Source organism: Ahaetulla prasina, chromosome 7 (genome assembly GCF_028640845.1).
Source record: "Ahaetulla prasina isolate Xishuangbanna chromosome 7, ASM2864084v1, whole genome shotgun sequence".
Classification (NCBI taxonomy): domain Eukaryota; kingdom Metazoa; phylum Chordata; class Lepidosauria; order Squamata; family Colubridae; genus Ahaetulla; species Ahaetulla prasina.
The window spans coordinates 73,254,570-73,281,025 of record NC_080545.1 but is presented as its reverse complement, the minus strand read 5'-3'; the positions used below and the strand labels follow the sequence as shown (position 1 = coordinate 73,281,025).

Here is a 26,456-nt window from a genome sequence, read left to right as displayed (position 1 = left end):
AAGAAAAAGGTTAATTTCTTCTTTAAAATTAAGAGTTTTTAACTTCCCTCTCTTTTTGGCATTACAGTGAATGATGTTTTTGGAACTCGACAGAGGCTAGCAGTTACCACATCAAGTTCTGAAACAAGTAATTCTGCTAATAGCAGTAGCAGCTGTGGAGGAGCTGTAATGGAATCATGAAATAAGCTTATGTTTTTTTAATTAAAATTCTAAGTAAACCATTTTTTAAAACCTGCTTTTAAGATCATGTTACCATGAAGTTCAGCCTTGATCTTAAAAATTTTCTGAGGTGTTAACCGGCTAGAAATTGGAATATGCCAAAACACAAAATCACTAGCAATAATATAACAAAGTAACCTTAATTTATTCATTTGTATTAAGAAAGATTAAAGGCATTCTGATGCATGTAACAACTACTTAAATCCTTTGACATTGGCTATCTGGTTTAAAAGCTACTATTTAAAAACCAGTTTTCTGAGAATCTAAAGGAAGCTCTCTATATTGTGGAAGGTTTAAAATGTATTGTTATTATTAACCAGGATTGGATACCTTGTGAGAGCATGATTCTTTGATCGTCTATAAATATATTTATAATATAGGCACATGCTAATTAATAAAATTAATTGGCATAAATAAAGTAGCTAAGATTAACAATATTGGGTTTCCTCTCTCCTCCCCCGCTCCATTTGTGTTCAATTCTTGGAGAGTGCCTGGTTTTTCAGAAGTAGTTTGCTATTGCCTCCTTCCTAGGGCTCAGAGAATAGAATAGAATAGAATAGAATTTTTATTGGCCAAGTGTGATTGAACACACAAGGAAAGTGACTGGCTCAAGGTCACCCATCTGGCTTCATGCCCAAAGTTGGACTAGAATCCATGGTCCCCCGTTTCTGATGCCTTAATTACTACACCATGACTCTCATCTCTTTGATTCAGACCATTAATTTAATATACTTCTACCTAGGAGAACTATCAATGTCAGCATAGTTAATATTGGCTGAAGATCATAATGTATAGATAAACAATTGGTTTAATAAAGCAAAAACAATTTCTACATACTGGGGGGAAAAAAAACAGTACACACATTAAAAAGCAGTATTTTAATTTTCTGTAAGAAAACAAATCTTAATGATACCTTCATTCCATAAATATATTAGCAGCAGAATTTCCCTTTCAAAATAAGTGGTTATCGGTTGCAGTATAGACAAAGTTACATGAATAACCTTTGTATGTAAAATTCATGCTAAAACTAAGCTTGCATTTCAAACACAAGCATTAGCATGCCTTACTCTGATTTCCATACTATATTTTTGTTTTCTAATTATCTCTGAATGCTCAATTGTCAACAAATGAGCAAATAATTCATTGATATATGACAGATATCAATTTAATGAACTAAGTTAAGCTACAAACTTTTTTCCAATAAAAAAACAGTTTAATGAAAAAAAATTTGGTTTGTGCATATTTTCACATTAAGTACGTCCTTGACAGCTGATGCTATTTCAGCTGTATCCATCATGCATCAACCAAGTCACCAATGATACCGTTTTAATAGATGAACATAGTAATTATCTTGTTTTAATGTTCCTGGCAATCAGTCTGAAAACAGATAAGCCATTTTCATTACAGATGAGAATTTGGCCGCTGAGAGTAAGTTTAAACAAACAATTTTAGGAATTGCCTTATTTGTGACAAGAAAGTGTATCAGCTGTCACATACATGGTGGTTCTGAGTTGGCAATTTTCATTTGTTGTAGAATTTATCAATTCTTCCTCCTCTGAAGAATCTTCCTCCTCCTCTTCTTGGGCTGAGAGACTAGAGGTTGGTCCTTTACAAATTTTTAGATGGCGAGTAAGGTGGTATTTTGTTAAATAAGCTTTGGAACACTTTTCACACACATAATCCCTTTTTCCTTCATGAGAGTTTAAATGTTTCTTTAGGTGATTTGTCCTTAAGAATAGCTTCTCACATTGTGGACATTTGATTTGACGTTCTCTAAACAGGAATGGGTATGGAGAAGAGCGACAGCATTTTAGACATGAGAACATGAAAACAATTTTTTAATATTTGAGAGTTCTTTTGAGTTTGACGGCTTGTGAGACATAGATTTCACACAGTTGTTCTAATCTTAAATTTCCCATTTAGCATTCAGAAAACTCCACTTTTACATGCATAAGGCTTTGCCATCATCCACACAATATTTGGTGGGAAATAATCTAGAGGTGCTTTTTGTTCAACATCACATACTTAGAATTTCAGCGTTACAATTTCATCCTGGAAGAATTCCTATCTTCTGTTCCAAATAACAATCTTATATATGCAGTCTCTACCATTCCTCATGGGTTAGGCCTTGTATACTTTTTTTATAAGATAAGAGGATTAAATACCAGCTTATCAGCCTTCATCTTGACACTATTCACCATAATATATTTTTCTTCTAATAAATCTGGGTTTCTTCTGAGAACTGTCCTATTACTATCATGGCTCTTTTAAATATGGACCCCTTTAGTTTGTAGGCAATAAATTAAACACACAAACACAAAGAAATAATTTGGAATGTCTCCTGAATGACTCACTGTGTATGGGTGAGCACATGCTGCTTGAGATCTTGACGCCGCATAAATAGTTTATCGCAATAATCACATTTCAGATTTTTTTCTCCAGTGTGGATAACCATATGTGTCTCTAGGTGTGCCTTCTGAGTAAAAGATTTTTCACAGAGTGCACAGCGATAATTTTTTTGACCTGAAAATAAGACATAAAGATTTACATAAGATTATTTCATCCCATCCACAGAACAGTAAATATAGATTGAAATTCCAAGCTATCAACATGTTTGATATTACAGTAGGGGCTATACAGTAGATTTTAATGCTACAAGTAACTAATGGCATGGAATATCAATGAATCTTATTTTCTGCTACAGACAACATACTACACACAACTCTCCAATTTTCTAAAGATTTCCAAGTTGTTTTTCTAAAATTGTTAAAGATTCTATGCTCTTTGTTAGATTCTTTTAATTTCATGCTTCTTCAACTGGTTATCTCTAGCAAAAGGACAAAAGAAAAATAGTTTCCTAGTGATAAACAGTCACTTAAAAATTTGGGAACTCACATCCAAAATCAAAATCTAATTGGTCTCTAAAATATTGTACGTCACATGTATGCAAATAAATATGCAAATAACAAGGCAACACAATATTCCGTTCTAAGAAGGAACACACAAAACCAGTCTTCACTGTGACAAAACAGTGCAATTGGTTCTAAATATTTGTTTGGAAAAAACTTTAAATGTTCTTCCTCACTTACCTGTATGAATTTTAAGATGGGTACGCAGATTGCTGGGATCACTGAAGGCCTTGCTACAGAAATCACACTTGTGTGGCTTCATACCTATATGCCCCATGAAATGAACATGAAGCTTAGAAGGTGATATAAAAGCTTGAGGGCACATAGAGCATTTCCATTTCCTTTCCTTACTGTGTCCTGATCCAGGGGTACTGCTGTGTCCCTGACTGGGGAAGTGGCTGTGGAGATGACTACTCAGATGGACCTTAAACTCTGCATAGGAGGCACATTCTTTTCCACAGTGACAAGTATGCACATCAGGATGCTCAGGAACACCTTTAAGAGAGGTAATTATTTATGATGCAGCAGAAAATATGAAGCCCCAAAATACAGTAGTGGCCAAAATTGTGGAAACCTTTTGGGAAAAGTCTATTTTTGAGGCTTGATGGCTAATAACACCACTTTTTTTTGAAGTTTCAAGATAATCATATTCCACTGCTGGAATGGCCTGGGAACAGCCCAGACCTTAACCCAATTGAAAATCCATGGAGCCGACTAAAGAAACTTGTTACGTCATAGAAGCAATCTTGATTTCACATTATAACAGCTGTAGAACTAAAAGACTTGGTTCATTCCATGGGAAGACGTCATAAGGCATTCATGCTAACGGTTACCCAACTAAGTATTAACTGATGATGTGATAATTTTTGTATATCTCATTTTTTCTATGGGTGATAATTTTTATATATCTCATTTTTCTATGGGTGATAATTTTTGTATATCTCATTTTTCTATGGGTGATAATTTTTGTATATCTCATTTTTTCTATGGGTGATAATTTTTATATATCTCATTTTTTTTCACTTTTCTTCTTTATACTGTACCTGCTATTCTAATAGCAAATCTTTCATAAAAGTTATTGCATTACATTCTTAATTAAATTATCTTTCCATTGCTATATAATTTTATGGTACTATTCCAAAAAAAAGTGGTGTTATTAGCTAGTTTTAGAAAATACACTTTTCCCAAAAGGTTTCCACAATTTTGGCCTACTACTATAAATAGGAAGGTAACAAAAAGCATTATAAATTTAAAAGGCATAAGCTTCAATCTTGAAGCTTTGCTGAAATATGAAGAAAGGGAATCGCTTACAACTAAATCCAATCAGATCAGATAGAGGAATATATAAATCAGAAGCTTCTATTCGTATCAGATTTAAGCTCCCCACTTGGATCATACTTCCAGAAGTAATTTTCAGTATTGGTCAATGTTCCAGGCCTAGGAGCTACAGACTAAAACATTTGGAGAATGCCATATTTGGAAAGCCTAAATTAATCGCTTACCAATCTGCCGGGCATAGTCACGACTATAGTAAAAAAGGAGCTCCTGGTCTGGAGGAATGTCACGTGAGGTGCAGAAGTAAATCTTTCCATCGTGAGGGTAGGCTACCAGATTCTGTTCTTCCCGGTTCCTATTTCACAGAGAGGAAAATCTTAAAATGTATCATCTGTATGATTTTCATCACAAATATCCCTAAATCATTTAACATTCTTCACTGAAGCCAACACTAAAACAATTTGCAGCAACAGCACTGAATGAAACTAAACTAAACTGATGCTTTTGTACTGTGGTGCTGGAGAAAACTGCTGGGAACATTTGAACCGTAAGAACCAACCAGTAAAGCTGTACTGCAGACTTGAGAGCAGTAACACTGAAACAAAAATATTCTGGAGATGTAATGTGGCAGCAAGAGTCATTGTAGAAGACTCTGAAAAAGAAGCCAAAAGAAGCCAAAGTGGCTAGACACTATCCCTGGTTACACAAGCACAAGGATGTAAGAATTCACAGCAGTTACTGGAAGAGAATCCTGTCAGGACATCCGGTCCTTCGTGCTGCAAAGAATCAAAAAGGCTGAACGAATGAACAATGAGGTTCACTGATCTATTTATCAGAAACAATTTATTTTCAATTGAAGGGACCAACTGTTAAAACTATTTTATTGTACTGCAGTCCAGGTACAAGAAAATTTGAAATGATAGGTATTTTTTAAATTTCTTCCTAGAGACCATCCTTATTTTACCTCCATTATGAACTTGTACATTTTAGTATTTGGTCAGCTACCAGATATACATTTCACTTTTTTCTATTTTACTAAAGCTCTGATGTTCTGTTCTTAAATTGCTAAAGTAATCTAGTGGTTATTTAGTCTTATTGTGTGCAAATATATTATATATTAATACTAAAACTTGTTCCAGATACTATTACTAAAACAAACAATGCTTTAGTTTTGGTATGCCATACTCTCTTCCTCTGAAGATGCTAATCAGCATTCATGCTGTATTAACTGTTTTCATAATTTCAAGGAAAAATGAACAAAATGTCTTCCACATGAAGTATCAAATATTCATAAAAATAAAAAGAATCACCCAATTCTGCTTTTTGAATGAAATATTTGTTTCTGAATTTTAAATCTTAATCTAAGACCTAAGAGCCACATATAGCTACAAAATATCATAATTGCTGACAATTGTAATTTTAATGTGGCTGAGTGGAAAATATTTTACATGAATGTGGAAAAATGACATCAACTATATATAAATTATTTTACTTTTATTTCATTAAATCAGATACATTTTTGTCTAACTCCACCCATTTTTTAGAGTGCAGGCCAAAACATTCAATTCAAAGGAAAATTGTAGTCTTCCAAAAAAAAAAAAAAGGCCGCACATCCCTGTTCCAGATGAAGTAATTCTGTCTCACATTATACATGATTTACCATCTCTTTACAAAGGGCACCTAAAGCATTTCTCAAAATATAACGAGGTACAGTTAAGAATGACAATACTTAAAAGATCACCTTAGATAAATTTTTAAAAAGAGATCTGTAAATTCAAGTTTAGCTTTAAACAGATTTCAAATGCTTTTCCAATCACAAGTCTTCCAATACTTCAAGGGCTGTCACAAGGAAGAGAATATGCATTTATTCCTTTGGATCCCAAGGATAGGGTGAAAAACAATGGGTTGAAGCTTTGCACAGATACAAACTCAAAATAAGGATGAATGTCCTGACTCAGGCAGTTATTAAACACTATGATGGAGTTTTGGAGGCTCCATCATAGGAGGTTTTCAAGCAAAGGTTGAATGATCATTTGTCTGGGATGGTATGAAGATTCTTGTCCTGGGCAAAGCATATACTGAAATGGCTCTAGATAAGTTGCTAAATCAAGAAAATACCATGAAGATATTAAGATACCTGAAGACTACATAGGAAGATGCATTTTTCGAATTATAATACAATCAACCTAATGATCTAACAAAATAGTAATGCAAACACATGCTGAATCAGTCCCACTATTTGATTGTTAATCCAAACCTGCAATAGTAGATTTTGTTGAAATATAAAATTTCAACATAAAATGACTGTTGGGGGCGAGTTAGTGGCCCCAAAGGAGGTGGTTCGCAACTTGGGCGTCCTCCTGGATGGTCGGCTGTCCTTTGATGAACATCTGGCGGCCGTCACCAGGAGGGCCTTTTACCAAGTTCGCTTGGTTCGCCAGTTGCGTCCCTTCCTTGACGGGGATGCCTTATGCACGGTCACTCACGCTCTGGTTACGTCTCGGCTGGATTATTGCAATGCTCTCTACATGGGGCTGCCCTTGAGGTGCACCCGGAGGCTGCAGTTGGTCCAGAATGCAGCTGCTGAGTGGTAACGGGAGCCGCTCGTGGCTCCCATGTAACACCACTGCTCCGTAGTCTGCACTGGCTTCCTGTAGTCTTCGGTGCGCTTCAAGATTCTGGTTACCACCTTTAAAGCGCCCATGGCTTAGGACCCGGTACTTACGAGACTGCCTGCTGCTACCTTATGCCTCCCACTGACCAGACGCCTCACAGGGAGGGCCTTCCCAGGGTGCCGCCCGCCAAACAATGTCGGCTGGCGGCCCCCAGGAGTAGGGCCTTCTCTGTGGGAGCACCAACACTCTGGAACGAACTCCCCCCTGGCTTACGTCAAGTGCCTGATCTTCGGACCTTTCGTCGTGAGCTTAAAACACATTTATTCATCCAAGCAGGACTGGCATAAATAGTTGCTTTTAAATTGGGGTTTTAATAATATTTTAAATTTTTAAATGTTTTAATTATCGGCCGCATAGTAATAGTTCATTTTAAATTCTTTTAATTGTACATATTCTGTGTTTTATTTTGACTGTACACCACCCTGAGTCCTTCGGGAGAAGGGCGGTATAGAAATTTAATAATAAAATTTTAAAAAAAAAAAGATTTTTCTTAAAACTATTGCAGAGGACTAGTTTGGTGTAGTGGTTAAAGGCATCAGGCTAGGAAGACCATGAATTCTACTCCTACCTTAGGCATGAAGCCAGCTGGGTCGGCTACTTCCTCTCAACCCTAAAAAACAGGTTGTGGAAAACCACTTCTGAAAGTCTTGCCAAGAAAACTGCAGGGACTTGTCCAGGCAGTCACTAGAAGTCAATGCTAACTTGAATGCAATTAAAACCAAGAAACCTCAACCCTATTCCAAGTCCAGACTTTTTTTTTCCTTTTGACAACACTATAGTCCCTTAATTTGGGGTAAAGTTGGGGTGAATGGATGCCCTTCCTGATGCCTACATGGAGTTTGCAGCAGATACTTTTTCTCTGTGCCCTAAGACAGAAATATCTGTCACAATTTAGGATTGATCTTTCAAACTTCTGAGTGGGGGGCCAGCATGTTCATCATTAGGCCACCACACCACTCATTCCAAATCCAGAATATTGAGGAATAAATATTTAATCTTTTTTTTAAGAAAAAAGACAGCATTATGTTATAAATTATCTAGTGAGATGTAATAGGATTATCATGTAATTACTTAGAAATCTTTGTTGTTGGTTTTTGTTGTTGTAGTTTTATCCTTTTCTCACCTGGCCTTCCGCACAAATATCATCCAGTTACATTCATTTTCATCCGTTGTAATGATGTAGAATTCCAGGACATTATTGTGATACATCTGAAAGAAGATAATCAGAGCCATCTCAGATGGTTAAAAAAATCTTCCGACAAAGTGAAGAGAGCACCTTAGCAGCTGCGTGAAGTTGTTTTGATTAGTCATCACTTCCTTCAGGCAAATCACATAAGCACAGAACATAGGATAACAGTCTCCACTCACTATCACTTAAAAAATCAGAGCAATACATAAAGACGTTTGGATGAACTTCTGTGCCAGGGGATTATTTAGTTTGTAACAAGGTACATTCTCTTCTGTCCTCAATTTCCAAAGAGCTTTCTCTGAACCCTGGCACTGGGTAATGAGTTGATGGAAGGAGGACAACAGCAGCAAAAACCACAGTGGTAAATCTGATTTTGAACTGCAATGCTTAAGATACCATTTCCATCCCAAGCATAGGAGAGAGAGAGATAACTGTCTTTGGAAAATATTTTTCTATATAAGAACAGGAGAGTAAATCTATAATCATTTTATTCATAATCATATCTATTAACAAAATACTTTTATCACTTATTGTAATTAATGCAACATTCCAATTTTATATGTGAAGAAGAACCTAGTGCAAACTAGTATTTTTTTCTTGGGAACGATTTAAAAAAAGTATTATACAAACTGACCTTCCAAATGTGATTGGCTGCTTTGTCTGTCCAGTCAGCTACTTCTACTGAGTGACTTTGTTGACCAATGAGTGGTCCAAAGCAGGTACGGACAGGAATCGTTTCCCGAGTCCACACACCTATGAGTAGTTGGGAAAAAATTCTTTTTTTGTTTTAAAAAGTTTTATTTTGACATTCTTATCCAATAACATATCCAATAACATATTTAATGTACCCTCATATACAATTAATCGGATCTGCCTGGTCACCACCCCCTTCCTTTTCCTTTTACTCTCCTTCTTTACCTTCTTCTACTTTCCATAACCATCCTCCCCCTCTCTTATCTACATCCTCTCCTCTTTCCTCCCTATTCCTTTCTTCTCCCTCTTCCCCTCTTCCTTCCTTCCTTTCCTCCTCCTCCTCTTCTCTTTCCTCCTTCTCTCTTCTACTCCTTCTTTCCCTTCATTCTAAAGTAGTAACCAGGCAGGTCCGATCTTACATTAATTATACATCTTCAATCATCTTTGTACATTAACTATCAATCCATTTTCTACCCCCTCCCCCTCCCTTCCCCTTCCTCCCCCCACCCCCCAGGACTTCCGAGAACCGAGTACAGGGTATAAAACTAACAACAAAAATTAAAATCTAGCACAAATCATAATCCATAGTCGTTCCTTAAAACCTCCACTCCCCTTCCAAAGACAAAGAAGATACTTTTCTTCCACTCCATTATATATCAGACCATTCCACTCCTAGAATTCTCCAAAGTTTCCAATTGAGTTAGTGTTTATTCTTGAATAAAGTACGTAGTTTTAATATCCAACCTTCATCAATCAATATCAAAACAACGTTCCATCTTCCAATATTCACCAAGGTTTCTTCTAAAATGTCTTTCTTCCTTAGCAATCTCTCAAAATAGTTCATATTTCCGACTTAGTTTCTTTAATTTTTCTGTCCAACCTTCAGGGGTAAGCAATAGTCCATCTTTTCACATCTTTAACATTTATATATACAACAAATAATATTACAAATATCCAAAGTGTCAATTGTAATAATTAAAATCTTCACTTTACCTTACTTATGTCAAATAACATTGTTAAAATTACACCTATATCATCCACAATATATCTATTATAACAATTACATTCTAATTAACATTACATCCATCTCTTAAATATAATATTTAATCCAAGTTCCTAAATTTTACTATCTATCCTCCAAAATTAAACAATATTCCATCTTCCTATTCCTTTATACCTTTAATATATCATATAGTACCCCTAAAATTACACATTTATATCCACAATAAGTCATTTACAAAAATTAACCATAATCATATTTAATAAAGTTAAACATTCTCCCTCCCCTTCTTCTATCTTACACATTTTCAACCATCTATTCACCATTCAACTTAACATCTGTTAACAAAGAATTCCCAATCTTTAATACATTAGTATAAAAATCTCGTGCTTTACAAATTGTATTGAGAAAATACTTTTTCCTTTATAATTCAGTGTTAAACCTGCTGGAACCTCCCATCTAAAATATATCTGATGTTTCTTAAGCTCATCCACCAGAAAGGCAAATTCTTTTCTCTTTCTTAACATTTTAGGAGGAATTTCCTTCATCATTATTATATCTTGTCCTAATATTTGAAATTTATTTTTATAAAATGCTTGCAAAATTCCATACCTAATCCTCTTATTTGTAAAATAAATAACCACATCTCTCGGTAACACTTCTGCCTTGCCCACCAGGAATTAACACGATAAATTTTTCAATATTAACTTCAAAATCTTCTGGTTCCATTCCTCTATCTGGGCAAAGGCCTGAATAAAATCTCTTTCAAATTTTCCTCTTTAAATTCTCTTAAACCCTTACCCTTATAGCATATTCTATTAATTTATATTGTAATATAACCCTTTCTTCCTCTGCCTTATCAGCCTTAACCTGAATATCATCTATTTTATTTTCTAAATTCAAATTAATTTGAACTTCATCTATTTTCCTTTGCAAATCTAAATTAATTTGGTTAAATTCATTCAGTCTTTCTTCTGTCTGTGTACTAGATAACAATAATGGAGTAATTGATTCCTTTAATTTTTCATCTCCTTACTCTGCTCTTCCACCAAATCTTTAAAATCCAGTATTTCTCTCCATTTCATTAAATTTTGATCTATTTCTGAAAGATGAGCCTCCATAAGCTCCTGTAAAAAATTCCTTAGACTGTCTTTAATATCTTCTTTCAATTTCCGTACCTGAAGTGAAGATATTTCCAATAATTTAGAAGTGGTTAAATCTCTTTGCTTAAAAGCCATTTTTAAACTAAGTAATATCAAGAAGATGAAGAAGAAAAAAAGGGGAGGGAATAAAAGAAAAAAAAAACCCAATAAATTTTCTTCTTAAACACTGTAAAAAAGATAATAAAAGAAATAGATTTTTTTAAAAAGAATTCCATTTAGAAAAAAAATCTTGTTTTTTTCTTCTTAGAGGTTCCACACCAGCAATTGTAATCAGCATTTCCTTAGCTTTCACTTTCAAAAAACAAAACGCCATCTTTCTTCATCTCCACTCTTCAAATAACTTCTCTGTCAGGGAGTTAAAATCATCTTACAAGCAAATGCCAGCCTTCCTGCTTTCGATTCTTCCGTGTTGAAAATTTATCATTAATCCTCTTCAGTCACGGAGATGGACGCCATGCTTTGCTCTGCTTTTGCAGAGGCGTTCTGGACTCTGGAGCTTTTTTTGAACTATCGAAGGAGCGTTTCCCATCAAACCACCAGAAATCATTCTGGGGCTTTTCTTGGGGGCTCAAACTTCAGTTCAAATGCTCATCTCCCCCTCTTTGCCCGAGGCAGAGATTTACGAGCTGTTGACAGAAGATTAGCACTGTCTAAACAGCTCTCACAGAATCACAAAGAACGGGCGGACTGAAATTGCCGCCATTAACACAGCGGAGCCAAACCGGAAGCCGGAAAAAATTCTTTAGTCCTCTGATTACACTTAATCAAATCCAGTAATAACAAGCAATATAATGTAAGATTCACTGCTAAGCAAAAACAAAATGGAAATCACAGAAGCTATCATATCTTTGTGAGTAAACCTATAAATGATATTGCATTGATCCACTTTATTCTAATATCAATTCATTTGAGGTGACTTTAAAATGACTTGTGAAAGTGAGATTGGGATTTGTTGCACTTACTAAAGATTTCATGCTGCTTTTGGCAAAAACAGAAAAAAACAGAACTCCATAATATTTTGTAATAACATTCCCATCTTCAGAAAGTAGATGGGGAATGCAATAAATGACAAATAGTGAGATGGGCAGAGCTTAAACTTAATATATAACTAAAACAAAGGTTTCAAGCTTCTTATGAATAGTGCCTCAATAACAATGTTTGATTAAGCATTAATAAAATCACATTATATTTAAGTTTCATCTAAAAATAGAAGTAATGCCAAAAATAACTAAATAAGAGTATCTAAAAGGAAAGGGGATTTCTGAAAACCAATCTAGCAAAGTAAAATGTAATAGAATATAAATAATATAGAATAAATAATATACCGGAATAAGGTACCGGAACAGGCTTGTAAGTGGATCACAAGCTTCCTAACAAACAGGAAGCAGCAGGTGAAGCTAAGCAAGATCACATCAAATACCTGTACAATTAGCACAGGGGCCCCCCAAGGCTGTGTGCTCTCCCCACTTCTCTTCTCTCTGTATACCAATGACTGCATCTCCAATGATCCATCTGTTAAGCTACTGAAGTTCGCAGATGACACAACCGTGATTGGTCTCATTCGAGACAATGACGAATCCGCATACAGACGAGAGGTCGAACGATTAGCCTTGTGGTGCAACCAAAACAATCTGGAACTGAACACACTCAAAACCGTAGAAATGGGAGGCTCCAGTGACGTCACCCTCCTGCTGGGTGCTCAAACAGAGCACTCCGTGTTAGAAGATTGTAAAAGTCAGTGAAACAGAAAATAAATCACTGTTCACTGAGCTTAGCATAATCTCTGGGTGAAAGAGGTTATCAGAATTGTGGAAGAGTGGCAGGTCTGACAGGGGGTTTGCTCTCAAGAGCGAATTTTCCTGGATTTATGACCCCACCGAATTCCACTCCTTCCAACTTCAGCACGCCCCTGTTTTTATCAGGGAAAAGGAGAGGAATGTCGCTTCTGCTCCAGAGGACTTATTAAATTGATTGATATTCCAAGCAGACGGGAATTTCACAAGCGTTCAATCTTTGCTGCAGAATCAGCACGGCAAGTACCGACTCCCTTTTTGAAATTTGAAACCTTTCTTTGTCTTTGATTAATTGACTTTTAAAATGGCGTCTAAAAGTGAAAGTAAAAATTTTTTAGTACGATGAAGCAGCGTTACTTGTGGATTGTTACAAAGGAGTTTTTATACTGAAAGGAGGAAGGAGAGTTATTAAGTTTGAATTCCTGATTCTTTTGAAGACAGAATGGCAGCTAAACCTTTAAAGCCTTCTGGAAGAAGAGGATCTGAACCAAGTCTTGAGAAAATATTGAAAGAACAATTAAAACTTTCTGAAGATAGGCAAAAAGAGATGATGGAGAATTTTAATGCAAAAATAAGAGAAGATATTCTTATGGCAGTTCAAGGACTGAGTAAAAAATTGAAGGATTGGAAGTGGAAATGCAACAGATCTCTCAGTCAAATAAGTATTTAGAAGACGAAATGAAAGGTGTTCAGAAAAAAGTGGATCAAAATGAAGATCAGGTTGTGATATTACAATATAAACTTATGGAAGGAGCTCTTAGAATTCGTGGTATGCAAGAAGAGCGTGAGAAGACTTAAGAAAAATTATATCAGAAGCATTGGCTGAATTTATTGAAGGACCCCAAGAGGTAGCTTACCAAATTGATAAAATATATAGAGTTAATTCTTGGATTGCAAGACAGAGAAAGCTTCCTCGGGACATTGTGGTTTATTTTGTGAAAAGGACTATGAGAAATCAAATTCTGCAAGTTTCATATCAGACAACTTTAAAAATTGGAGAACAGGAGTTGAAGGTGTTGAAAGAGATTCCTTCAAAGATGTTAAGAGACAGGAAGGAATTTGCTTTTTTTACACAAGAACTTAAAAAACATCAGATTCAATTCAGATGGGAGGTGCCAGTTGGACTGACACTATTCTATCAAGGAAGGAGATATAGAATTGACACGGTTTTAAAGGCAAAGGATTTTCTTTCTACAGTTTTGAAAGTCGAAATAGAAGTGATAGAAAAACTTCAAGAGACTCAAGAAGGCGTGGTGACCCAAGAGCCTTTATTGCTGCCAGTATTAGAGGAACCACAAGAGCAAAGGGTGACAAGAGGAGCCCTTAAGCGTAAAGAAGAGCAACAGTCTCAAAGTAAAAGTCAGGATCCCATTATGGAAGCTGTGGGAGGAGCTAGACGGAAGATACCGGAGGAGGAGCTTCCGTTGTCTGCTTCAAAGCTTCAGGAGGCCAGTAATGGCAAATAGAATCTTGTCATGGAATGTTAATGGCTTGAATTCAGCTCAGAAAAGAAGGAAAATATTTCACTACTTGAAACAATTTAAAAATGATGTGATTTGTTTGCAAGAGACACATATAAAATTATCAGACCAAAAATATTTAATTAATTCAAAATTGGGTAATCATTTTGTTGCATCAGCTTTGGAAAAGAAGCATGGAATTGTTGTATATATCAGGAAGGATTTACCAGCTAAGCTAATTGAGGCAGATATTCAAGGAAGATTTATTGCTATTGAATTGGTGATAGATGCAAAAAAGACTTTGTTGATAGGTATTTATGCACCTAATCAGCAACAAGAAAAGTTTTACAAAATGTTACATGAGAGGTTGACCCTCTGGGATTATAGTTCGTTTATTTTATTAGGAGATTGGAATGGAGTAATTGTAAAAATTTGGAAGATTGGCAGAGTGGGATTAATAAATCTTCCGACAAAGTGAAGAGAGCACCTTAGCAGCTGCGTGAAGTTGTTTTGATTAGTCATCACTTCCTTCAGGCAAATCACATAAGCACAGAACATAGGATAACAGTCTCCACTCACTATCACTTAAAAAATCAGAGCAATACATAAAGACGTTTGGATGAACTTCTGTGCCAGGGGATTATTTAGTTTGTAACAAGGTACATTCTCTTCTGTCCTCAATTTCCAAAGAGCTTTCTCTGAACCCTGGCACTGGGTAATGAGTTGATGGAAGGAGGACAACAGCAGCAAAAACCACAGTGGTAAATCTGATTTTGAACTGCAATGCTTAAGATACCATTTCCATCCCAAGCATAGGAGAGAGAGAGATAACTGTCTTTGGAAAATATTTTTCTATATAAGAACAGGAGAGTAAATCTATAATCATTTTATTCATAATCATATCTATTAACAAAATACTTTTATCACTTATTGTAATTAATGCAACATTCCAATTTTATATGTGAAGAAGAACCTAGTGCAAACTAGTATTTTTTGCTTGGGAACGATTTAAAAAAAGTATTATACAAACTGACCTTCCAAATGTGATTGGCTGCTTTGTCTGTCCAGTCAGCTACTTCTACTGAGTGACTTTGTTGACCAATGAGTGGTCCAAAGCAGGTACGGACAGGAATCGTTTCCCGAGTCCACACACCTATGAATAGTTGGGAAAAAATTCTTTAGTCCTCTGATTACACTTAATTAAATCCAATAATAACAAGCAATATAATGTAAGAGTCACTGCTAAGCAAAAACAAAATGGAAATCACAGAAGCTATCATATCTTTGTGAGTAAACCTATAAATGATATTGCATTGATCCACTTTATTCTAATATCAATTCATTTGAGGTGACTTTAAAATGACTTGTGAAAGTGAGATTGGGATTTCTTGCACTTACTAAAGATTTCATGCTGCTTTTGGCAAAAACAGAAAAAAACAGAACTCCATAATATTTTGTTATAACATTCCCATCTTCAGAAAGTAGATGGGGAATGCAATAAATGACAAATAGTGAGATGGGCAGAGCTTAAACTTAATATATAACTAAAACAAATGTTTCAAGCTTCTTATGAATAGTGCCTCAATAACAATGTTTGATTAAGCATTAATAAAATCACATTATATTTAAGTTTCATCTAAAAATAGAAGTAACGCCAAAAATAACTAAATAAGAGTATCTAAAAGGAAAGGGGATTTCTGAAAACCAATCTAGCAAAGTAAAATGTAATAGAATATAAATAATATAGAATAAATAATATACCGGAATAAGGTACCGGAACAGGCTTATAAGTGGATCACAAGCTTCCTAACAAACAGGAAGCAGCAGGTGAAGCTAAGCAAGATCACATCAAATACCTGTACAATTAGCACAGGGCCCCCCAAAGGCTGTGTGCTCTCCCCACTTCTCTTCTCTCTGTATACCAATGACTGCATCTCCAATGATCCATCTGTTAAGCTACTGAAGTTCGCAGATGACACAACAGTGATTGGTCTCATTCGAGACAATGACGAATCCGCATACAGACGAGAGGTCGAACGATTAGCCTTGTGGTGCAACCAAAACAATCTGGAACTGAACACACTCAAAACCGTAGAAATGGTGGTAGACTTTAGGAAAAACCCTTCCATACTTCCACCTCTCACAATACTTGACAACACAGTATCAACAGTAGAAACCTTCAAATTTCTGGGTTCTATCATATCGCAAGATCTCAAATGGACAGCTAACATCAAAAACATCATTAAAAAAGGACAACAAAGAATGTTCTTTCTGCGCCAACTCAGTAAGCTCAAACTGCCCAAGGAGCTGCTGATCCAATTCTACAGAGGAATTATTGAGTCTGTCATTTGCACCTCTATAACTGTCTGGTTCGGTTCTGCAACCCAACAAGAAAAACACAGACTTCAGAGGATAATTAGAACTGCAGAAAAAATAATTGCTACCAACTTGCCTTCCATTGAGGACCTGTATACTGCACGAATCAAGAAGAGGGCCGTGAAAATATTTGCAGATCCCTCGCATCCTGGACATAAACTGTTTCAACTCCTACCCTCAAAACGACGCTATAGAGCACTGCACACCAGAACAACTAGACACAAGAACAGTTTTTTCCCGAAGGCCATCACTCTGCTAAACAAATAATTCCCTCAACACTGTCAGACTATTTACTGAATCTGCACTACTATTAATCGTTTCATAGTTCCCATCACCAATCTCTTTCCACTTATGACTGTATGACTATAACTTGTTGCTGGCAATCCTTATGATTTACGTTGATATATTGATCATCAATTGTGTTGTAAATGTTGTACCTTGATGAACGTATCTTTTCTTTTATGTACACTGAGAGCATATGCACCAAGACAAATTCCTTGTGTGTCCAATCACACTTGGCCAATAAAAAAATTCTATTCTATTCTATTCTATTCATATAATATATATTAAGCATATATAAAAACTCAAGTACGATGATATTATTTTCTATGAATACCTAAGCCTATTTCCATTCACTGCTAACCTGAGATTCACTACCGAAGTAAAGGTAATAGTCATACCTAAGGAAGGAGTTCCAAGACAAGTTGATAATTGACAATATTGTCCACCTAAAAGAAAGCACAATTCTCTATTACCATCATTTTGCACATGTGAAATATTGCTATTAGATTGGGAGATAAAATAATACGGTGTTAGATTTTCAACTTTCTTCTTCAAAGCATATCTTTTTTCAGAAACTGTTAGGCTTTTCAATGTTATGAAAATATTTAATATAACTGCTATGACTCTAATAACTGTATTCATAAGAATAAACAATTACCTGCAAAGGTTAGACATTCCCATTATGTTTCAATGAATTCCCAAGTGAACAAAAGCCAACATAACTTCAACATGGTACAGAGTTAAGTACAATGTATTTCAGGAAATCTGAATGCAGATTTACAATTTATGTGTAGTGCTTACACTTTTAAATAAGAAAACAGTGGGTATGGTAGGTGCAAAACATTGAATACTCAGTTAATGCAGTGCTATTTTTTATTATAAAATTATTTGTAAAATCTATGTACCCTATAATTAATCAGAATAAGACAATTCCATATATGAACAACTATAAGTGGGACAGGAAACACACTGTGTTGGTAGAAAAAAGAATGCATTCAACTGCCCTTCAGCACATAAAGAAACTAAATAACGTCAGTGAAGAGTTAGAACTGTAAAAAGACTGGATGTTTCAGTAAAGCAATGATTGAAAACCTATCTCCAAACCGATCATAAAGTACATAACAGAGAAGGTACCAGTTCTGGAATAGCCACAATCCTCAAGTATGAATATTACGGAAAATGTGTATGAACAGCCGAAGCCTGAAGTGCATGCAAAGAGACCCAAGAATTATTTCAGAGCTAGGAAACTTGGCTATAGAAAATGTTTGGAAAGTGTTATACAAAGTACTGAATGAAAAAAAAAGTCCAAACATCTGCATCTGCAATATTCACTGTTTTATTTTGAATGTGTAAACAATTGCACAGTAATTGCATACAAATTTGCAAAATTATGTGTTTTATCACACAGAGATTGCATTGTACCGTAGGCTTAATAATAAAGCTCTGTCCAGATTTACCTTCTTTCCCCAGTACAATACTGGCTTTTTTTATCCAGCTACTGCATCAAAAGGTGTTTTGAGAATATACAATAAGCAATAAAAAACAACTTACCAACTTCAGGTCCCATTACAGCATGGCGGATATTAAGCTGTTTTGGGAGAGAAAGTCTGGCCCTGCTCTCTATTGGAGTGTCAGAAACAAAAGTCACTGGCCCATGATCTGGGCAATCTGACGGGTAAGCCTTGTCGCAGAGGGTGCACCCTGTGAATAAGAAAAAAGGATATAGCACGAGAGAATTGTTCCTATCAGTTACTATAACACAGGAGTCCCAACCCCTGGTCCATGGCCCTTTGCCTGGCCACAGCTCATTTGGAACTGGGCCACAGAAATGGTGGATGAACATTTGTGAAAGCGGCAGACGTATGCATGTGAAACCATCCCCTTTCTTCCCCCACCGCCGCCATCATCTCCGCAGGTCTGCCAAGCTGGAAAGGTTGGGGAATGGTGCTATAACATACAGGCAAGATGAGGGTATAAAAAAAAAAACCAACACCCCACACAATAATATTTATTAGACAAATGTTACAAATGTTAGCTTTTGATGGGGAACAGGGTTAGAGACATAATATGGGCATGAGTGGACAACTAAAACTGGTTAAATATTTTTATCCATATATTGATTATGGGAAGAAAATTTATTTGCAAAATTGAGGTATGGATTCCTTCATGAGGAAAACAGGTAACGTAATTGCAGGGGAATTTTCTTCTACAAATATATTCTTCTGCACATTCAACTTGCAAGTAAGAAAGAAATAGCTTTATAAGAACATCCACTATAGCAGTCCAACTATTACAACCATAGTTTTTTCTCATTTGCATGCAGTACTGACTAATGAAAGGTGTGGACAACTGAAGAGAAAAAGTCATCTTTCTTCCTTCTTTGGAAGAATTACAAGTAAATAAATGAAAATTGGTGCATGTATTTTGAATAATTATAATTAAACATTGAATGTAAAAGCATTCAAGACATATGAAAAACAGATGCTTATATGCATGCCAATTTCTCTGAACTGAGAGAAAGAAGAGAAAGTTGATCTCTTCAATGACTGAAACAATCCACAGTCTCTTTAATTTTTATGTATCTGTATCCATCCTAAATGAAAAAAAAAACTTCGTTTGTAGTCAGGAAAGAGAACGCCTAACTGGGATAAAAACAAACTGCAAAGCAAATAAATATTTATTGTATGTTGCAGGAACAGACAATTAGTACCTTTCAAATGTTTTGCATTTTGTTACATTCGCTATAATGACTGATGTTTAAGTCTCAGTAAAACCATGCAGAGAAAGCATTGGCTTCCCTTTGCATCCTGCATGGGTTTCCATTATATAATAAGCCAAATTATAGTTGGTTCATTTTTGGCTTAATGAGTTATGCCAATTGGGATGCTTTAACCAGGATTAAGTAATGGCTTACAGTCCTATGTAAATTCAGTGATTGGCTAAAAGCTTAGTCCCAGTTTCCGCACCTTCTGTAAACTTTTTCTATAAGTCCACTGGATTTTATCATAAGTACATACATTTAAAAGGAGAATACGTTGAACTTTTTGAAGTAGCTGGAAAATACTGTTTAAGACATATTGTGACACATACTCACATATTGTAAACAATGTAGCCATATTCTCCTTATTGGAATTGGAATCTTCCATCTGCAATGATGATGGCACAAAAGCAAGATTGTCTGAAGAGACATCCACATGATTTTGTCCCATGGCTACTTCCTGGTTAATGGAGGATACAGTCACAGGCTCCAAGCTGAGACCCACTTCATGTAATGAGACAGATTCCAAGGAAGTGAGATTATGTGAGGTAGAAAGCGCAACACTCACAGAATTGCTGCTCATGGCCACTGTATGAATAGAGTCCCCAAGTGTTCGGTCAGACATCCCATTGACACGGCCCGAAATGTGGTCAGTCTCCATAACAACAGGAAGTTCCAAACTGTTACCATGGATGGGGATGACACCATTATGCCCTACAGTTTCTGAGGCTAAACCACCATCCACTGCTAGAGGCTCATGATTATGGCTGCCATTTGCAATTTGTGAATGATCCCCACCTACATCACTCATCCTAAGCTCTTCAGCCATTCTGTCGCTTGAGATTGGACTGGTAACTCTTGAAACACTTTCTATGGTAATTGTTGTATCCAGAGCTACATCATGGCCATCATTGGGATGCAAACTTTGAGTGTTATGTGCGTTCACTGAACGAGAATCCATGGAGACAATGCCTGCTTCAAGACCCACGGATCCATTGGGCTGGTAGGGATCTAAGTCTGAAGGATTATTGGAGACAGATAAAGCTGAGTTACTATCAACATTGATATTGTTGGGGTGAATACACTGAGGTGGAGGTCTGTCAGCTAAGTAAGATATGAGACCTGAAGAAGAGGAGAAATGAAAGAAAGGCAAAATAAACACATTGTCTCATACTAACAAGTCAAGTTTTAAATTGCTGAACACAAGGAAAATCAATTTCCACTAGTGCAACCAATAAGCCTAAGACTCAGTATTTACATCTCTCATGACTTGCAAATAGAGTCCATGTAATTTAAAGAATTATTAAGGCATGAGAAAAAAGAAATGCACAAGTTCACTTAAATAATTTCAGATCATATCCATTCTTGTAATAATTGTCAGATAAATAAAACACAATTATAAATCTGGAAGAGAATGTTCAACACATCCCTATTTACCTGTAAAATGTATATCCTGTTGCCTATTCAATTGAAGCTTTGCAACTTACAGTCAAGTGTTAACCATTGCCCCCATATTACTGATCCCAAGATTGAAACAAAGTCTATTGTGTCATGCTACATACCAGGTAGAATGTGTCTAAAGTAGCTGCTTTCTAGATGAGGGTACGGTGGTGGAGGTAGGGTATAATTTCTTTCTGGTATACCACACATCACTCCTCGATCTCCAATGCCCATTGGAAGCATCAGAGACAAAGCAGACGGCAATGAGGGCCCCAAATTTGGAATTGCAACTGGTAATCCTAATAAAAAACAAAATAATTAGTCTACAACTGATCAAACATTTGGGGAGACTGGATGCACAGAGATTAAGACTGAAAAGGTCATTAGAGATTTTGATTTCAACTTAAATGGAGTAAACATGACTTAAATCATACAAACACCTTTGTTCATAATATCCTTACTGTGTCACATTTCTATTGCAAGTTGACACTGACTTTTTTGTAATAATGGAAAGATGCTCAGTTCTTGAAAATTATAACTAAGAACCAGATTGTGTGCAATACCAAACACTGAGGAAAAAGTATTAAAGCAAAAGCAAGTTTCCTAAAGCTGGATTTAGACATGTCACACCATCTCCCAATTTGAAAAGCACAGAAATAAAGACATCAACAAAATGTCTCTTTATCCTAACTTGATACGTTACCTGGTGCTGGTATAGCATTATGGGTGGGGGAGGAGGTCAAAGCAATGTGATTTCCTGCAACAGCCAAGGCATTGCTCACAGAAGAAGCTGCCAGTTGTTCCATCCCCACAGGGCTCAGACTCATTTCATTCATCCTAGACAAAAAAAATAATGGGATATTTAAAATGTACACAATAGTTCAGGCAAACATGAGTTTGGCATTTAACAAACATACAGAACACGGTTCAAAACAGGTTTCTATCACTTTTGAATGATGGCAAGGGGCTGCCCCTAACATGGAAGGTCAAGGCAAAAACCACATTTATTTAAATAAGTAATTTCAATACTTATTATAAATTATAAATATAATCAATTTCATGATTTTAATATCTTAAATCTACATAATGTACATTATGACATGGTTTACATAATTCATGTTGTTATATTATCATACAAATACTGAACATCACTGTGATTGACATCGTTCAAGTTAAAACAGATATTTGGGAATTAACACTCCACCCTGAATGATCTGTTAGATCTGTAATTTTCAAAATACTGCAGGCATTAATTCACCAAATCACAGCAATTCCAAAAGCAGCTTCATGCTTATAATTCTTACATGTTAACTGCCATCTTTAAAATGTTGCTTGATTATTTAAAAAGCTTCTAAGCGCAAATAAAAATCACATTCTTTTTAGACTGATTGGAACTATAATTATTTTAGAAGGAAATGATATTTGTGAATTTTATCCTTATTATTGCCACACATTAGAACCTACTGCAAATTAGGTAGTTGTAAGACAGCAAAACATTTGTAACCCTGATCATTATCTAATCAGAGTTAAGCAGTGTGTTTGGAAGCCGTACGGGTCTGGATGGGGAGAAACAGGCTCAAGCTTAATCCCTCCAAGACGGAGTGGCTGTGGATGCCGGCATCCCGATTCAGTCAACTGCAGCCACGGTTGACTGTTGGAGGCGAGTTACTGGCCCCAAAGGACAGGGTGCGCAACTTAGGTGTCCTCCTGGATGATCGGCTGTCGTTTGAAGATCATTTGACGGCCGTCTCCAGGAGGGCCTTCCACCAGGTCCGCCTGGTTCGGCAGTTGCGCCCCTTCCTTGATCGGGATGTCTTGTGCACAGTCACTCATGCGCTCGTTACCTCTCGCTTGGATTATTGTAATGCTCTCTACATGGGGCTCCCCCTGAAGTGCACTCGGAGGCTTCAGTTAGTCCAGAATGCAGCTGCGCGGGTGATAGAGGGAGCTACGCGTAGCTCCCATGTAACACCGCTCCTGCGCAGACTGCACTGGCTACCTGTGGCCTTTCGAGTGCACTTTAAGGTGTTGGTTACGACCTTTAAAGCGCTCCATGGCTTAGGGCCTGGGTACCTACGGGACCGCCTGCTGTTACCACATGCCTCCCACCGACCCGTACGCTCTCACAGAGAGGGACTTCTCAGGGTGCCGTCCGCCAAACAATGTCGGCTGGCGGCCCCCAGGGGAAGGGCCTTCTCTGTGGGGGCTCCCACACTCTGGAACGAGCTTCCCCCAGGTTTACGCCAAATACCTGACCTTCGGACTTTTCGCCGCGAACTGAAGACACACCTTTTTATCCGCGCGGGGCTGGCTTAAATTGAATTTTAAATGCCAAATTTTATTAATTTTAAATGGGTTTTTTAGTGTATGGTAAATTTTTAAATTGTCAGGCTAATTTAAATAAGTTTTTTAAATTGCATTTTAATTGTATTTTGTATTGTTTGTTTTATTCTGCCTGTACACCACCCTGAGTCCTTCGGGAGAAGGGCGGTATAAAAATCAAATAAATAAATAAATAAATAAATAAATAAGCATACTGAATATGCTTTTTCTTCCCCTGTCTTTGTTCATTGAATGAATATTTAACTCATTTAGGTTTTGTAATTGACACTTACTCTGATCAACATTCCCTGAATTCACACAACAGAAACACAAGAGCTAGGCTCTGAATCAGTCCCTTTTTTGAGCATACCTCCTATTTGAAAGAAATCAAATTAACAGCAGTGATTCCCAGAGGCAAAAATGGAAGTCTTCCAAAGACAGATAATTCTGCTACAACAAGCATGATTCAGTATTTTACTTAGACCAAATTAAATACAGCAATGTAGATTCATCCAGCCAAAGCTCACAAACAGTAAACCAGTAGAGATGTCCCAAATTTTTCTCACAGGCAGGATCCCATTCCCAATGTCCCTGAGATTAACCACTCTCAAGGACAGATTATTTTCTTTCTTTCTCTCTTCCCCTCCCCCTCTTTCTTTTCTGAAAAAGGACTTGTCCTTTCTTGAATACAGAGAAGCACAAGCCCCAAGAGATATAGTTTAGAAAAAGAACCTCAGTCCGGGCCTAAACTGTGCAATGGACATATGTTGCCATCATTTGTGCACCGGATACATTTGTGCACCGGATATGAATAAGAGCCCCTTGTTGTGTTCCATAATGATAGACAAATCCCAATTGTCCCAGCCCTTGCCTACCAGGGAGGAACTTGATGGCCATACATCATGTCAAAATTCAGTCAGAGTTTGTGGCAACTAACAGTAGTAAAGAGAAATAACAACTAGCACTATCCTGCTCCACCCACACATGAAGGATGTTCTTCTTTGCTGTAAGAAACATAATTGAGGAAAAAATATCAATTTATCAACTCACTTTCTTAGCCTGAGTTTGTGACTAAATCTTCTTTCAACTACAGCTTTCCTTTTTACAAACGGAATAATGCTTGCAGATAGAATATGAAGATTTTATATTTCCCAATCTCAACAATGTCTTCTTACACCATTTTTAGCATTCTTAGTATGGGGATAGACAGATCATTTACAGTGAAATGGAAGTTAATATGCTGAATAGACTCACTGTTCCAGTCTACACTGTCTTTATCAATATCCTCATGAGGTATTTATACATCAATATCAACAATAAAAAAGGATTAGTCAATCACATTTTGTATGACAGTTCAGTAAAACCTGACTGTATTTCTACTGGCTTCAGATCTTTTCAATTTACATATACTTTGGGTTTTATATACTTTGACTTGTAATTAAGTAGATGCTAATTAACCAATAATGTTAAGTCCCACCGCCTGAAAGAACATGTCATTTGGGAATCTTCTTTCACTTTAGTAAAATTTAGCAGAAGCATTTCTGATTTATTCACAAAATAACAGCAGCTGCTTAATCTTTGAAGAAAACTGGTTCATCAAAGCCTATGCCACAAGGACATTACTGATCTTCATTATGTAAGGAAATAGTAATAAGGCTATACTGAAATACTAGAATTAGTAGAAACTTGCTGTTTCCAGCAACATACATACACGTGTGTGTTGTGTGTTGATATATGATGTCTTTGTATACCTGCATGCTGTAAATATTTGTTTCCTATGACACATACCTATATATTGTGCCTTTGAAGTTATAACACAAACATGTCACATTGACTTCCTGGAATAAACATGTTGTTATTGGGGGTCTGCTGTAAAGTATCTGGTATTTATCAAACTATATATTCCACCTTTTGATCAGAGCCTTATCTCTCCTCCCCCCTCCTCTGTTCAGAAATATCAGATTGGAGATGCTAACACTCAACCTATGTTGAGTTCCCTTCACACCAAGGAGTCAAGTGGTCAATTGTGAGAACAAAGAGAAGAGGGAATGATGCTCATTAAGAGGCTCTACCCTGTTTCCAGGGGATACACAAATCAAAGATGCCAGAATTGGAGGTTTATGATGTTCCTAAATAATATAAAAGTGTTTCACATTCCCTCTCTTGTTTGTAGTTTGCATATATATCTTGTATGTGTTTGGAACAGCTAACCATTTAAGCTTGATCAAGATTAAATGCTATGTTATTCAAGCCTCTGTTTTTAAGCTTCTTGTTTGGCATTTATGAGCTTAAACAATCTACCCAATGGTTATCTTTAAAGACTTTTGCTGTTTAGATACAGAATAATTTATGATCTTCCCCTCAGTGTAGTCATTCGTGACAGAACTCTAGACATGTTCAGAGACACTCACCTAAAAACTCAGGCATCAGAAACAGATTCCTGGGTTAAACCCCAGAATCATTTTGTCATTTATACGAAGCCATACCCACATGCAATAATCCCACCTGGGATGCATCTGCCGGCGAGGCCGGGCCTACGAGGGCCTCAGTGGCGACGGCCTTCTTCTCCTTCTCCACATCTGGCTCTCCTTTTCCAGCTTTTGTCCTCCAGCACCTTCCACCGCCGAGCTCCAAGCAAGCCAGCATCAGTCTAAGGCGGACCTAGCCATCTCCTGCAGCACCTGAGCCCAGGCCCTGGACACGCCACCGCCCACCGCCGGAACCAGAACCGCCTCATGGAGTACCCGGCGGACCTCGGGGAAAAAAAAAGAGATGGGTGGGGTGGGGGACAGAAAGAATTGGAACACCAACCGCGCAGAGCGCCCCCCTCCGGAAGGGGCGGTTGTGCAGCTGTGGACGGGATCCTCCTCTGAAAGGAAGCGGGCGGGGTCAAAAGCGGTAG

At 36.8% G+C, this 26,456-nt stretch overlaps 2 protein-coding genes across 3 annotated transcripts in view; one reads left to right on the top strand and one right to left on the bottom strand.

Annotated features, from left to right (window-relative positions):
- The window catches only part of PWP1 (PWP1 homolog, endonuclein), a 17,626-nt gene extending 16,195 nt beyond the window's left edge, over window positions 1-1,431 (top strand). For both annotated transcript variants that reach the window (XM_058190057.1, XM_058190059.1), the window contains one exon: window positions 68-1,431. In XM_058190057.1, the coding sequence (XP_058046040.1) occupies window positions 68-180 (113 nt within the window). In that variant the 3' untranslated portion in view covers window positions 181-1,431. The remainder of the gene's footprint in view (window positions 1-67) is intronic.
- Window positions 1,381-26,456, bottom strand: PRDM4 (PR/SET domain 4). Its single transcript, XM_058190060.1, has 12 exons — window positions 26,060-26,456; window positions 21,936-22,069; window positions 21,355-21,531; window positions 20,129-20,914; window positions 18,586-18,735; window positions 17,433-17,480; window positions 15,411-15,529; window positions 8,202-8,287; window positions 4,631-4,758; window positions 3,309-3,623; window positions 2,574-2,742; window positions 1,381-1,992 (listed from the first exon to the last, which is right to left on the bottom strand). The coding sequence occupies exons 1-12, from the start codon at window positions 26,068-26,070 to the stop codon at window positions 1,680-1,682; spliced, it is 2,436 nt and encodes an 811-aa protein (XP_058046043.1). The 5' UTR covers window positions 26,071-26,456; the 3' UTR covers window positions 1,381-1,679.